Genomic DNA, 16,816 nt, shown 5'->3' on the forward strand with positions numbered 1-16,816 from the left:
CATCAATCTCTGTAGACACTTTCTAATTTCTAAATGTAGCCTCCAAAAACTTGATATGGGCTATAACCATTGTCACTCTCTCACCACAGATGACTAAAGTTTACCAATCCTCCAGTGTGATCGATCTCATTTCATTCATAAACGGTCCCAGGTGAAATGTCCCTTTATCAGTTAGACCAGGACAGGATAAAAGTAAGTGTTGCAATGTTTCTCTAGTTTCTGTGTTGGTACAGAACCTGCAAGAGAGATCTGTTCCCTTTCCTTGCCTCCTTGAAATTAAAATGTCCTTTGCAGGGTACAAGTTAAGCCAAAATCTTTAAAATTGTAATCTGTAAACACTACATGGAAATTTCAACAGGTCAAGGTCAGCATTCTGCAGGGAGATTTTGATATAACTTGAATTGCGATTTTTGGTCCAGTGTTTTGGCCCAGTCCTTTCTCCATAATTTAGTTTTTACTGCTTTTTGATTTGAAAGTAGCATTTCCTCAGATGTATCTCAGTCGGTTATTATAGCACAGCACGTCATTCTCCATTCTTCGAGAATCGGTTCACTGTGGTTGTTCAAAACCTCCTTTTATCAGTTGGAAACCTCTTGTAGGGCACTCAGCTATGCATTTACGATATAGTGAAAGGGATTTCCACAAGACCATTGTATAGAGCGAGATGAGACCTAATTCATGTCTCATTACCTGGATTAGCGTCCCTTGGGTTAGCTTCAAACCTCTCCTCCAGAAGAGACCCTCCAACACAGACAATATCGTGTGTGGAGTAGAAAAAACAAAGTCTGCTGTGGAAGGTCACCACTGGGGTCAGTGAGAAACGGGCAAAATTCCTCAAAGTTGAGCCCTGTGAGTCTAGGTTTTTAACTTTGGCCCTCAAGTTCTGGCTGGTGTTTAATAGCATACCCAAATAAGTAAAAGACTCCACTTTAGTAATTTGTTCTTTGTTAAGACTCCAGGCAATAGTTTTCTCCTGTCTGCCGACGGCAGATTGAGCTACTAGTACTCTTGATATTGCCACATTCATCCTTAGTTTGTTGTTGTCAACGTACACCTGCAAAGTGTTCAATTGGTGCTGCAGCCCAATTGCCGCTTGGTCCATGAGGACTAGGTCGTCTGCAAATAGGAGATACCCCACGGGCCTGCCATTCAATCTTTGAGGAAATGCTCTAAACTCCTCCAAGGTGTCAAACAGATCAGATATAAATAAGTTAAAGAGGGCTGGGGCCAGGGGGCACTCCTGTTTCAAACCTCACCTATTCTATATTGATCTTGTTAGCTGTCCAGCACCATCCAACCTTACCCTCAGCGAGGTGTCTGTGAAAAGTGCCCTGATCACCTGCACCAGATGCAATGGACATCCCCCCTTTCATTATATTGTCTCAAAGAAGGTCCATGTCCACTGAGTCAAACGCCTGGTCGAGATCAACCAAAGCAAAATATGTTTTCCCTTTATTCATGGTGTAACGGGTCTTTAATATTTTTAGTAGGAAAACATTTTGGCTCGTACAAACATCTTTTACAAAGCCTGATTGGAATAGGTTGTATCGCCCAGACCTCAACACCCATTCCGACAGCCTCTCTAAAAGCAAGGAGGCGAACAGCTTCCCCACCACATCAAGAAGGGCGATAGGGTGGTAATTCCTAGGTCCTCCCCAACCCACTTCTTGAAAATAGGGACCATATTTGATATTTTCCATGAAAGTGGTATGCTCTTCAACTTGGCGATCTGAGCAATTAAGAGCAAAAGGAATTCTGCCCATGCGTTCGGATCTTCGTTTAACATTATATTAGTTAGTCCATCTGGCCGGGGGCCCTAGAGTTGGTCACCATTTTTATCAAGACAATAAGGTCCTCTGTCAAGGTCAAATGACCAATCAGCTACTCCACTGTCCCCAAGAGGCTCATAATTCTTGACCGATGTATTAATCAAGCTTGAGAAATGCTTTTCCCAAGCCTTCTCTGAGACCACGTTTAGTTGTAAGGCCTATTGGGGGCATTCCTGTGGTGTTTATCAATTGCTAAATTTTGACCCATGTTCTTATCATACATTTTTAGCAACATACTCTCTGCATCTTCCTGCAGCATTGTACACCTATAAGACATAACCCAATATTTGTACATTTGTTGCCGCCTTTTTAGATGACCTAACATATCCGGTCCCGATTTTATCTTTATCTTTTTCAGATCTGCTCTGAGTTTCCTTTTAGCCGTAACCAGGGCGATGTTGTAAGTATGTTTGTAGGAAAATTAATTCCTATTTCCCATACCCGTGGAAATGGTGAAATCCACCAAAAATGGGGCATATTCAGTGGAAGTGAGCGAGTTGGCATCGCTTTGATCTTTTATAACTGCAAAAAATGTTTGGTGCAAAAAAGCTATATTGGATGAATTCATCCTTAAGCGGTTATGTCCTTGTGTGACTTCCACCTTCGTAGCATATAAGCTGTCATGCAGCCTTGTTCTTAATGGACCAGGTCATTTTTAAAATGTTGTGGCCACTGCTATTTGAGTGTAGTACTTCAAATTTGGTTACCACTGATCCCGGGATGTCTTTTTCCACTTGCCCGTTTAGCATATGCAAGTTTCTATCGCCTGAGTTTGTTATAAAATCATTCAACCCCCTTAACTCCTTTTGCTGTTAACACATGACATGTTAAAGCCCCCCAAATTACCATGTTAGGGTCACACAATGTTTCACAGCATTCATCTAAAGTGTCCACAAAAGTTTCCATAAAGCCTGATCAGTGATGCAGTTAGGGTTCTAGTATAAATTACATATTCCAAACCATGTACCCTCATTTGGGGACCTTGGAATTTCTCTGAATCACCAGGATCTGAATGAAAGGGTTGGAGTGATGGATCGAAACTACCTCCATATCTAACCAGTGGTAGAAGTGTACTGAAAATAGTAGTGGAATTGTGGTCGCGGCAGGGGAGAGGGTAGGTGGAAACATAGTGCAACATGTGAAATGGTGTTGCAGAGTGCAACATGTGACATGGTGTTGCAGCTGAGACATTGCACTAATTAACTAGTAACTAATGCTCCTATTACAATGTTACACTTGCACAAGGACATGAATGGACAAATTCTCTGTATAGAATGGTGAATATGGTCATAAAAAGTAGAGGAATTGTAAACAGAAAAAGATAGAAGTAGTGGAACACCACTCCCGACCGTTCCTGCTCACTTCTATCACTGTTTCTAACCCACACTTCAAGGTAATCCGCAAAGCAGAACTCGGCCGGCCCTCTGACCCTTTCATAGCGGGGTTCAGGAAAACCGGAAACCCATCGAGAGACGGCAGCGCTCATAGCCAGGTTGCATGAAAACATAGAACAGTGAAGGAATCGAAGAGAAATTCACCTAGAGCAAAAAGATGCTTAAAGTCTTTTGTATTCCAAGAGGCCAGGGACAATTTCTCTTGCTCTGGTAAGGCCTTCACTTAATCTTTCCTTTCATTCAAAACCAAGGCTTGTGATGTCCATGCCCAGGACTCTTCACCATCTAAGTCTTGACGTTCTTCACTCTTACACACCACCTTTCTTTGTGCACCTTCATGCCTGCTAAGTGTTATGGTAAAGGGTGGTCTTAGATTAGATGTGTCAACCTTGTTTGTATGGTTGGACCCATAACCCCTGATGTTACTATAGGGATAACTCGGTCTTTACTGGAAGAATCCAACGGGACATCTCACTTATACCTCTGCTTGTCGTAACTCAACTTCTTATCCAGTACCCGATTCAAATCGGGGCTTACCTCCCTTAAATCAAAACCCAGTGAGTGTAAACCCAGAGCCGCCTCTAAAATCATTTCTTTCACCAGGTTAGAAGACAAATGGAGTAATACCCTATCTAAATGATTATCATTTAGGAATTCCCCTAGGTCAGTGTCCCATGAACCTATGGTCTTCGTTTAGGAACATGATGAAAAAGTTGCAAGACGTTTCCCTGATTCAACACAAGGGCATCATCTATGTCCAACAGTCTTTCAAGCTGAGTACAACAGCTTTGGCTATTAAAGAACTTGGGCCTGAATCTTTGTTGGACAAATAACTCTTCTTCGAATCTGACCCTTGTAGATTTTTCTTCCATTTGAGCATTCAGAGTTTTTGTTGTGGTCAGTAATTTTCGTTCCAATGTTTGCACGACCAGGTTGGGTTTAGATGTTGCGACTTCTGATATTCTATCACCCAACCGGTTACCGGTTATTGGCCCCAACTGGTCTCACAATTCATCCAGTTCTTCATATTGTTCAGGCTCTTTCTGAGACATTGCTGTTTCATCCTCGATTGAATAGGTTGATAAATTCATTAAAGCCTTTGTCGAGGCAGTTGGCGACTCATCCAGCATGTGTCACTCCTTATATTAGGGCCTAAGACACCCTGCTCAGACAACAGGGCAAGACTCGACACCCTGAATCATTTTGCACGTTTTCCCTTTACTCGTTATCACTTCACTCAGGCTTGATGGAATCATCACATTTCTTAAAAATGTCCTTGAGTCATTCGATTTTAATTTTTCCCAAGGCCCAAGTGTTTCCTTTTTTTGTTTTGTTGTTGTTTCGGCCCTTGCTTTCTTTTCTTTTTCCTCAAGAATATGGGGTCATCTCTAGCTATACTTGTATTGTTAGGTGAATCATTTGTGATTACTTGGTCTATTTCTTGAATCGATACATCACATAAAGGAAGTTCTTGGAGTATGTCCATGACTAGTGCGGTCGATACAGCCTGAGTGAAGCGATAATGAGTAAAGGGAAAACGTGAAATAATATTCAGGGTGTCGAGAGTCTTGCCCTGAGAGATTTACCACCTCAACTGTATCCCTTGTTGTTATAGTGTCACTCCCCTCTTTTTTGACGATCATGGTCGAGTCAATGTTAATTAGCTCCTGAGAAACAATGTTGCCGGTATTGCTTATATCAGTGTGAGAAGTGCTGCATGCCCCAAACACCGGATCAATGGCATCAGTGTTGCAAAATAGGCTTGTGCTAAACTCGATAGATGTTTCAATTGGCTTAGTGCCAGGCTTACCTTTACAGTTCTTTGGAGCACAGTGATTAAGAGGCTCACCTTCCCACTCTGTCACCTCTGTGCTTCGAACTGCGCTCCGATTGCTAAGACTTGTTTTCCTTGATAGGATGGTTTCACTTAAAAGACGCAGCTTCTTCCGAGTTCTGGGGCTAGGGCGGCATCCATTGTTCCTCCTTTTAGATACCTTAGCCGGTCTTTAGCGCAATTGTAGGCTAATTATCTCCAGGTCTGAGAGCACTATTATCCGCAAGTGCCCCTGGCCGCAAGCTGCCGTATGTGGGAGAATAAGAGGGAAAAAGTACCAGAAGACTATCGGACGTCCGCCGGTCCCCCCACAGACCACTGCAGACAACACTCTGCTTCACACTCTGAACCGTGCAGGGTGAATGGATATATTGCTGGTGGTTGAGACTCCGCCTGAGTCCAGTAGAAAGGGAAACAATACTTCAGCACATAAAACACCAGGAAATTACCTACAGATCACAGCAGATCACACTCTGCTTCACACTCTGCTCCACACTCTGCTCATCTGTTCTTTGAGTTCACCTGCCACCTTCATCAGGTATTGCTACGTAGAGCAAAAGCATGTGACTCTAAGCAGATTCACAGCCTCAGAAGACAAACATTATTTTCCCAGTAATCGTCTTTCTGTGGCTGATATCTGCTTAGAATCACATCCGCCTTCCCAACCTCCCCACCTGGACACAAAGGCTCAGTACAAACACTGCTGCAATCATGCAGTACATGCACATGTCACAATCTGAGAACGTTGATGTGTAAATGTCAGCGCCTGAAAGAGGGTTGGATAATATCCTTAACCTCTATCTAACCACAGAAGCCGAATAGGACACAGCCCGCCCACCTTGGTTACATGGGTGCCTGAGTTATACTCATCAGGTCGCCACGTATGGGGAAAGAGGGTTAGGGAGTGGTTGTAGCTAGGTAGGGGATTTTAGGGCAATCGTAGAGAGGTTTACAAAGCAAGAGAGGATAGGGATGGCAAGGGGTGAGGCGAGTTCAGGGGAGTTCCTTAGAACACATCCCTAACTTCTTGTACATGGAAATGGAACTGTAACTCACTCTGGATTTACCACCTTGCCTGCTAATCCTTAAAAGGATATATCTTGGTAACAGATAACCTATATAACTCACCTGTAACACTGTAACCTGGACTATAGAACAAACACAAATGTGTAGACACAGATAGCATAAGCGAAAGGCTGAGCACTTCAGCGTAGCAAATATGCGATCTTCTGCAGCACATAGTACATGCATCAAACAAACAGAACAGAAGCATTTCTCTGCACAGTTCATAATGGTTTTTCATTCTCCTGTTATTTCCTGTGGACCTTTGCACTGGCAAGGTCAGAAGGGCAAATAAAGGAGGGCTCTTCATATGAAGTGATTTGGGTAAGACAAATACACTGTTGTATAATACAGCCTTATACACACTGTTGTGTGGTGCACGCTAGTATTCTGCTATGCATGGATGCATGTTCTTATCCTAGGCCTGGGAAACAACAGTGAGGATTCCCCAGGCTCATGTCAGCAAACATTGTGAAGGCTGATCCCTGCCTCTGCGCTACGACGGTGGCCAGTGCACTGGGAAAGAGCTCTGGTGTTCACATGCTCTATCACCACGCTCACATTAATGGTGGGTGGAGTGTTAAAATTTAAGTATTTTGGGAGGCCCACCTATTATGGTGAACAGGAAAGACACTAAAGTCTACCCAAACCCAATCACGGTAGGTAGCTGTGGTAAGTCTTAGAGTCAGGAGGGATGCAAGAGTGGTCTATGGCTACAATGAGAACACAGAACACCACCAATAATTCCAGTTGGGTGAGTACAAAAATATACAATGATTTATTAGGCCTTTAAAATATACACTAAGCAGTTGAAACCTCTAGGCAAATATTGTCACATACTAACTGTAAATCAGATATATACATTCACCTTTGGGAGACGATAGAAAGCATTTGATTCAATAACAACTGTAAAACGGCTAACTACTCGGGTAAGTACAAATATTTATAGCAACCATAAAACAGGTGCCTAGCAGTTAGTAAGATGGTTTGGCGTCTTGTGCCCTAATGTCACCAGTTCCAAAGTTATACCTTTCAGGTATATGTCTTATGTGATTGGACGATACCATTGGTTATGACTCAAAGTTCAAAAATATGAGGAAAGTTTAGGTAGGTAACTCTTTATCCCACTATGCTAGGAAGGGCCTAGGAAGTGATCCTTGGCGTGGTTATCAGCAACCAAAGTCAGGAAAGAGAGAGATAGGGACAGGCCCATGTACCCCTTTCGAGGACAGGAGGACAAGTATGTTAACTTACCCCCCTGACTCCAATTTCTCCAGAGACCACTCCTAAGGTTCCAGATTCTGTTGGGGACACAGTCTTCTGTGGTACAGTCGAGGAAGGTCCAGTCGTCATGGGTGCAGAGTTCACTTTTGGATTCAGTGCTTGAATTGTGGATCCAGGCACCTTCCAGTTGAACACGCTTGCAAAGGAAAGATGAGGACTTCTGATAAGCAGGATACCTCAGGGCACTGCCCGGGAGTGAAGAAGACTGATTGCAACAAGAGCACCAAATCGGATGCAGAGACAGATGATCGTCCATGGACGAACATAGAAGCGGGCCCTGCACACCTGTTGATGCAAGAAGGATAAAAATGCAGGAGCAGGTGTCTTGTAGTGCGAGATGAAGATCCTCCAAGTTCCAAGACGGCACTCGTAATGGTGAGGGCTGCAGCGAGGTAGCCCAGGAGAGAGCTGGGCAGTACGATTTGTCCAGGCACACTTCCAAATACTTAAAAGGCACAAATCCTTGGGCAGGGGCTGTATTGTCCACCTGTGTCGCCCACTTCCCATTTTAATCCTTTGCAGCATATCTGGCAAACTAAACTGTATATATCTGCAATTCCGATATACCATGCCTGAATATTGTACATTCTGTATATTTTGTATTTTTCTGTGATCTAGAGATGTTTATTGTACATTGCATTTTATCATATGTTGTAACCATGTAAGCCTTGCATTTTCTTATTGCTGCGCCCTGCTACCCAGGGGTCTGGTGCGCATAAAAAGTGAATAAAACAAACAAACAAACTGGTTGTTCCCACGATCCAGGGGTTGAACCACAGACAAGGGTCTTCTTGGGATCAGGCAGAGGAGCAGGGCTTCACTGGAGTTGGTGTTGGTCAGCTGCAGGAATCATCCTCAGGTCGTCATCAGGCTGCTCTTCTTCATAGACATTTTGGCTCTAAGATTATATATGGAATGTCTGCAGAAGTCCTCCTTTTATACAGGATTTGGATTGGAAACTCACCCAGGTCCACCAATGGTAAGCATCTGCAGCATTCAAACTGGCAGTGGCTATCCATGATTGGCACACAATCTGCCCAGCAACAGACATTCAGGCACCAGGGTGTGGACTGGGACCAGACCGTTCCAGCCCCAACATAAGGCCACACAAATAGATCACACTTTAGCACGCAAACACAGCAGCTTTCCCTTGGAAAGGGCATTCCTATAAGGCAAATCCGGTCCTCAGCAGGAGGGAAGAAGGCCTAAGAACAATATTGCCAAAGGACATGCAAAAAGTCTTGTGGCACGGCCATCTTCGAGTGCTTGTCACTCTTAGTAGCTATTTGCAGTAATTGCAAAAGGGCGAAAGCTTAAAGGTTCAAAACATGGTATGAATATATCCGCTGCCACAGCCCATCCTGGACACATTGTATTTGTAACCCAAAAGTTACAAAAGTAAAAGTTATAAGGATACAAAGTATCCTAACCGCACTTCACTTTAGGGTGCCATCAATCTCCAGAACGAGGCTGCGATGAGCTTCGGCACACGCCGCCTCTGTCAACTAGTCACAGTAAACATCAGCGGTCATGTCCTCTTTTGTACTACCCTATATAAAAGGGAAACCCCCTTCTTTAATGCTTTGTATATGTAGGGGTATATGAAGAACAATTTATAGAGAACAACAAAGTAAACTTCCCCACACATCCAGACAGACCCATGCTCCTAAACGGAATTCCAGAAATGTATCAAAATTTTATTCAATATAGTAAAAGTTATCTAAAAAGTAAGAGTATATATGTTAAAAGACCAGAACAAAGTGCGTGTGACAGTAATTAATTTTACAATATTCCTTTACAATTATTCAACACCGATGTCAAAATGACTTCGGGCAAACGCACCTGAGAATTAACAATGACATATACAGGTTAGACAATAAACCCTCGCCGGGTTTCAAAACAATAAAGAAAACACATTTAGCTAGTACTGGCATATTTTGAAATTCCAGGTACACGCCGAGAAGCACATTTAACAGTTTTAGCGACACAGCCATTAAAAGCAGGTAATGAGGTTTCAATTACCGCGAGCAGGACTGTTGATACTGTTAACTAGTTTCTAACTGTACCTTCATTTTATTCTATTTACATGGCCTTTTCACTGGTGATTGCACGCATTACCTGATGTGAACTTTACCCGGTATGATTTTTATTTTATTTTACTTTAACTCATGGCAATCTTTTTTTCAACAACTTTTGATGGTTTGATCTAATGGATGGTATGCTATTATAATGAATATATTCTGTACCTTGTGAATACCAAACTGGGTACACATGTTGGTTCTGGAAACACAAGTATACTGTATGATTTGGATTTTGGATTTTGATTTATTGATGGTTATGTTTGTATGTTGACTATTGAATTGGTAATCGCTTGATAACAATATAATTATGAACAGTGCCTTAGCCCTGAGGATGGACTTGCTCCGAAATGCATTGGCATATTATACTTTTGGCACTAGCTTATTGGATGCATACTTTCAGCCTCCAAGAAAATAAATAATCATAATTCAGTGTGAATTTATGGATGAATTCCAAATGAGTAACCGACTGAGTGTAATTTCTATTTTTATTTGAATTCTTTTTGCAACTCTAATGGAGAGCCAAGCATCAGCACACCTTGAATTGGATTGGATTCCAGTTCTTCTTCTAGCTAGTACTTCAGTTACCGCCACTTTTCCCACACTGCCAAATTATCATTTTGGCGGATTTACCACCGACAGTAAATCTGCTGCTTTTCGAAGGAAAAGAGGAGGATTTACCTTCAGCTTGTTGCTGGAGGTAAATCCTCCACTTAACCGCCAAAAATCGCAGATTTACCATGCAATAATTCTGCTGGCTGTAAATACACCAGTAATCCCAATGGAGTTTTATGGACTACAAAAATGGGGAATTACCACCACTTGTAATCCTGTTGTAACTCCACGGGACCAAGTGGTGGCAACAGTAATTGGGTTTAGTGGTATTTCAGTGAATTTACTGCTGGAATACCGTCAAACTCATAATGAAGGCCATAGTCTCTGAGCACTGAGAAGTCTTATGAACTGATCAGTTTCCCCATAAAAATTAGCACAAAGCAAGGGAAGTAAAGCAGAAGGCTTTACCTCCAAAAGGTCAGGAAGTCAGGACTGAAGAGAAATCAAAAAGAAAGGGTGTGCCATATAAGTCTATGGAAGGAAAGCAGCAAGAAGAACAACTTTCCTAATAAAGCATATCTGCTCTTTCTCTGCAAGGGGCAGACAAAACCCACCCATACTAGATGTGACACTGCAAGCGTCCTGGCCGTGCCATGACCATTAATTACCAGCATCCGGCACATGCAGGATGTGTCTCTTTTATGGAAACCCTCGCTTCTGGAAGCACTGCTGGGATTGTTCGGTAACGTAGTCCTGAGCCGCTTCCTGGCATCTTCAGGGTATGGTTACCATCTTGAAGTGTGCATAGCCACACAGGGGACAAAGACAGCAGTTTCCTAATCCCCACCACCCCAATAATCCTGACAGAAAAGGATCACTGGTTCCTGCACATGTAGAATAGGGCTAGTTTGACAGGACTGCCCCTGTCAAACCACCCTTTTTTTTAAATTCAAACAAATAAGATGCAGCTACAAGGCACAGAAAGACAATTACTGGCTAAGTAACGTTTGTCATATATTTCTTGTGGAAATTACTATTCAATAACACATGAATTGGGTGGCACTCTCTAAAGAATTCACTGTTAAATTTATATGAATTGTCTTTAGCTCCCTTCCAATCGTAGTACAAGTGAAGATAGTTTTATCATAGCTGATCGTGCAGACTGTTTTGAACTTGACACGCTATTGCTGAAGTGACTCACTTAATTATTTGAATAAGCCAAATCCTGGTTAATATGCTTACCCCCATATTTTTCCTGTCCTGCTCAGTACACCCCTCCACATTTTCTCCACCACTGGAATATTATAACCTTTTTTTGCTGTGGTGCAGTTGACACCATTGGTACTCTCTATCATCAGGTGCTTGCGAAAGTTGCTGCAATTGCTTTCTTCATTCGGCCAATCATTACTTCTGCATCCTCTGTAGATATCTGCTTTTCACTTTGTAGTTCACGTTGTAATTGGGGATTTTGTCACTTGTTTGCTGGTTATCTCCTAGTGTCCAGTGAAACTAGGTTATAGTGCACCAAATTATAACTAACAGTTCCATTATTCTTTTCAGGCTTTTACGTATCAGCAGTTTCCTGGGACATATGCTCCACCTGGAACCCAAATTGTGTACGATGCAAATGGACAGGCATATGCACTGGGCTACCAATATCCATACCAAGGTAAATGGTTTACTGTGATCTAAGAATATCTCTATAGATAGATTATAAATTATGTGAAGAAGTTGAGTCAATTAGTAGGGATTCAGGCACCTGTTGTAGAAATGCAAACTTTGCGCGAAAAAGAGGTGCGCACATATCATGTTCGGGAATTGCTCACCGAAAGGAGAGGGGGACCCTCTGATGGTTAAATACATTTTGGGTTTTAGACTTGAGAGTGTCCTAAACAATTGAAGTTTAAGAAGATAGCATTTAAACGATAAAGATAGGTTATAGGTAAGTATGTAGGGTTTAACATTAGATCGAGGTACTGTAAACAGGCCTCACAGAATGCATGCTGCTTTACTAGAAATCAACTCACACGTTTTAATTTGCTTAGCAGCCCCAGGGGCTGAAAGCACAGTGCAAGAGTACACGGTCCCAGGATTGTATGAGAGAGAAGGTATCAACAACTTGTGATACTTTTCAAAGTCACAGGGCCGAGCTCACGGTGCAGAGGAAAGGCAGTGAACATAACCTCATTTAACAATTCCGCATATTAGTTATGGAACTGGTCTGCTGGCAATTTCAGAGTGTTCCATGGTGGTTTCAAATTGCCCCTTAGCACAACTCAGCCTGGGAAACAGTTCTAAGTGTTCTCGAGGTGCAACATTAAAACCGTAACTTGTCTTTAGTTCGAGGCTCTGTCAGTGTCATGAATCGGTAGTGTTCTCATGGGAAGCGGATGGGGATGATCGGCGTTAGATGAACAAAGATCCACTGGTCATCCCAAATGTTTCAATACCATGGCTTTATAACGTGGGAATTGTGGGTTGAACTGACACATCACAGTGGGGGTCTAGGCTGGTGAGGCTAAGATTTTTGGGACCCAATCATTGCAGGCTAATGTATGTCCTGATATAGGGGAATGACGTGTTTGCTCCAATGATCTTCATTCAAAGGCTGGATCAAATGTGTCATCCTCTTTTGATGTTAATTAGTTTAGATTTTGGCAAAGACGGACTTAAACAACGAACAACGGACTATCGTTGGCGGCACGAACCTAAAAACTATTACGAACTGTGAGCACTGAATGAAAGCTCCTCCCCTCTTTTTTGACCCACAATCCTATATTTTTGTAACGCACGTGCATCGGGCAAGAGCATTGTAAGAGCTGTGTTGGCTGGAGGTGCTTGCTCGTGAGCTTGTGGATCTGATTTGGCAAAGCCGGACTTAAACAACGAGCAACCGACTATCATTGGTATGATAACAAACCCTTAAAGATCTTGGATAATATTCACTGTTTCTCTTTGGAATTATCCCATTTGACCTCACCCGAGTCCATTTGACCTCATTTTTTCATATTGCAGGTGGAACGAACGTAAAAACTATTACGAACTCTGAGCATTGAATGAAAGCTCCTCCCCTCTTTTTTTGACGAACAATCTTATATTTTTGTAACGCACACCCATTTGTGCGCGCGCATCGGGCAAGAGCATTGTAAGAGCTGTTGTGGCTGTTTGGGCTGAGAGGGGTGAGTGTGTATTTGCTCACTGTGGAAAGCGTGATTTTGTATGCAATTGCAACTTAATACCCTGAAAACAGGGATGCCGTAGTCTATTGCTATTTCACATTCTACAATCACTTCAAAATCTACCTCGGCAAAACCATCTACCGTGATTGCTAATAGAAAGAAATTTGCGGGAATTTCTTCATTCGTTTTTGATAAAAAGAGCGTCATGGCTGACATACAGGGTTTTTGCTTGCCCAGAGATTGCAAATCTGGGAAATGTGATGATGTAGCTCAAAGAGGTAACGAATTACTAAATAAATGCGCAGACATTAATCACGCTATTTCTAGCGAGGCTAATATAATGTCTCCTTAACGGACACACAAGTACTCACTAGTGAAAAAAATGCAGCAATTATTGAAGAAATTGATAAACCTAGTGAAAGCCCATTAGGTGACCCAGTTCTGTCTTCAAATATCCCCTGTTTCAAAAAGTAATTGTAGAAATCACTGGTCAGGCTCTAGAAGAACTGAGTAAGAAACATGATAAAGTGACCCATGATGATCCAACTGAAAAAGAAGGGAAAAACATCACACTAAAAAACCAAATACCGGTTGGCGAGGTGTCAGTGGGAATGCCAGCATGTTTTTCTCCAATTGCTCGTGTCCTGCCGAGCCCGAGAAAAATTTCATACCAATCGCGCAGTATGTTTGATGAAACCCTACACAATAGTATGAATCATTCCTTATCCTATATTCACCCAACTCCGCGTCCTCCACAGCGATCTGTGACCAATCCAAACTGTGGCTCTGATCCTTGTCCAAATTGTAATGATTACAAACAATCGCCGCTCATTGAAATTGCACTTAATGCCATGAATGTAACAATGCTATCATTAACAAAACTATTTGAAACATTAGACCTTAAAATAAATAGTCAATCCCTCCAAATAGACAGGATCATTATGTTGATGAATACATTGGACATGAGACTGAATGAGCAATCTAAGGAAGCACAAAATGATGTGCCAAATGATTGCATTATAGAGAACCCCCACACGAATGAAAATAAACTACTGAATCATGTCACTCCATATTCAGCAGATTTAGCATCGACGCAATCTGAATGTGTGATTACAGGGGTGACAGAAGGTGCAGTAGTGCTGATTGAGTCGGGGTGTCGTGAGCATGAAAATCCCTTAAACACTTTCAACTTGTTTAAGGGCAAAAATACCCATGCTAATAAAATCATTGACCCAAAAACATCACGGGTGAAGTTAACAAAAGATTTACTGAATAAAGTGACAAGTAAAAAACAAACCTTAAGCTCCTTTCCCAATGTACGATTTAAATCGCACATCCATCTTGGCCATATTTCAAGATATAGAAAATCTACGAGATATCACCACATTTGACATTCGTCAAGCACAGTTTTTGAATGATGAAAGTTTCACAACAGTTGGAATATAAATACCATCTATTGTTGTAAGAAATCTTGTGTGGCAAACAAAAATGGATCTGTTCACGTTAGGATTTGTTCTGGCAAGAGACCCGGCAGTGGTAAATAGATCTTCATGGCAAGGAGAAATGATACCACCAGTTAAAATACCGAACATTTACAAACCAAAATTACCACAGGGAAATATGTACATAGATGAGAACACCAATTAAGAGAGATCATAACTAGAGCAGCAGTCTCAGATAGGGCAAGTTTCACTAGCAAGTTGGAACACACGTGATTATATATGCTTGCTTGGAACAACCGCAAAAGAAATAGCTGAGTTCAACATAATTGCCCTTCAAGAGACATGGCTAGTTGAACAACCCGTATGGAATGGCCATGAGCTACTATTGTCAGCAGCAAAATCTAATAATAAAGGCCGTCCTTCTTCAGGACTTTTAGTAGCTGTGAATACAAGTGAAGGGTTAGAATTCTTTCCATGGGCTAACCTAAGCATTCACTTGCAGCTGGTAAAAATTAAATACAGAGGTGGTATGATAGCACTAATAAATATGTACAGAAATCCGTTAGCTATGTCTGATGAGAAGTTCTTTCAAGATCTAGAAAATCTACTTGATCTAATATTGCTGAACTCAGAAATCACGAATACTGTGTTGGTTGGGGACTTAAACTTGAAATGTTTATCCCCAGGTGAGCTAAAAAAAATCTTACCACTCAAAGATGGTTGAACCTCATAAAAAATTGCCAATTTTACATGCTTAATGGCGCATTCAAATCCGATGTCCCACCGAAAAGCACGTGGAAACGTGGAAGAAGTGAATCCATTATAGATTTATATTTATAGATAAATATACATTTGGTAGAACGCTAGACTTTGAAATAATGACTCAAGAAAATAGTGACCACAAACTTCTTACAACTATGTGGTCATTTGACTTGTGTGATGGAAAAGCTCTCGTTAAGAAACAATATCCAGTGGTGTTGAACATTAATAACTCCAAAACATGGTTTAAGTGGGATGAAAGAAATCCTACGTCCCTATACAAGAGGCTTACAAATTCCTCTTACTGAGAAAAGAGCAATACACTTCATTTATGCAAATATATAAATCTCAGGATGCATTACTTAAACACTGTCCTCAAAAACCAAAAGATCCATTTGACCCAGAGATCCAAAAGCAAAAATCGCTGCTCCGAAAAGAAAAGAAGATGGCTATGAGCCTTCCAATTTTGATTCGAACAACAGTGCTAAAAAACTAAAGTGTAAATATACAAATTGGATATGTTCACATAGAGCCACATTATACCTAAATGATGGCTTATCTATGATACAAGCGATACAATCTAAGAACAGCTCAGAGATCTGGGGCCTGATGAATGTTGCAACGCATGCTAGGCAATTTACCGTGCAAATTAATGGTGTGCTTCAACGTCAGTGGATATTATACTTCACACAATTGTATGAAGTTCCAAAAGATGACAATGAGGAAATGGTGGCTACCTCGCATGGTTTTGACGAACTCATGATAACAGAGGAGAATATTCACCATTTCATTAGGAAATCAAGTAGATCTAGGGCACCTTGCCCAGATGGGTTAAGTAATCATATGTTGAAAGAACATCCTTGGCATCGCGCGAGAATTCTCCATAGTATCTTTTTAAAGGTTGTGAGAACAAGTGTCATACCTGATTCATGGCAAAATGTTGTTGTGGTTCCAATTTTCAAGAAGGGCGATCGGTCTTGTCCTATGAATTACAGGCTGATCACCCTTCTTGATGTGGCTGGAAAATGTTTTGCCAGGTTCGTCCTAAGGGACTTTAATGCATGGAGTGTAAAAAATCAACAGCGCAATCCTTTCCAAACTGGATTTGTACCAGGAATGGGTACAACAATAAATCTACTTACGATTAAGGCAATCATAACACATCATGAGAGCATCATGAGATTATCTCATATTTGTAGATTTGAAGTCTGCCTTCGATTCGATATCAAGGAAATTGCTGTTCCTAAAATTGACAAATGCAGGTTGTCCGCCTTACTTGATAAACTGCATTTAGGCGTTTCATACGAACACAAAAATGCAAGTAAAACTTGATTTAGAGGGTAATTTAACATCTGAGATTAAAACACGAAGAGGACTGAGGCAAGGTTGTGTACTTGCCT

At 41.6% G+C, this 16,816-nt stretch overlaps 1 protein-coding gene across 4 annotated transcripts in view; it reads left to right on the top strand.

Annotated features, from left to right (window-relative positions):
- The window catches only part of PLEKHB2 (pleckstrin homology domain containing B2), a 754,336-nt gene that overhangs the window by 710,154 nt on the left and 27,366 nt on the right, over positions 1 to 16,816 (top strand). For all 4 annotated transcript variants that reach the window (XM_069617849.1, XM_069617848.1, XM_069617850.1 and 1 more), the window contains exon 7: positions 11,597 to 11,705. In XM_069617849.1, coding sequence (XP_069473950.1) covers positions 11,597 to 11,705 — 109 coding nt within the window. The remainder of the gene's footprint in view (positions 1 to 11,596; positions 11,706 to 16,816) is intronic.

The sequence above is a fragment of the Ambystoma mexicanum genome, chromosome 10 (assembly GCF_040938575.1).
Source record: "Ambystoma mexicanum isolate Mex_15411 chromosome 10, UKY_AmexF1_1, whole genome shotgun sequence".
Classification (NCBI taxonomy): Eukaryota; Metazoa; Chordata; class Amphibia; order Caudata; family Ambystomatidae; genus Ambystoma; species Ambystoma mexicanum.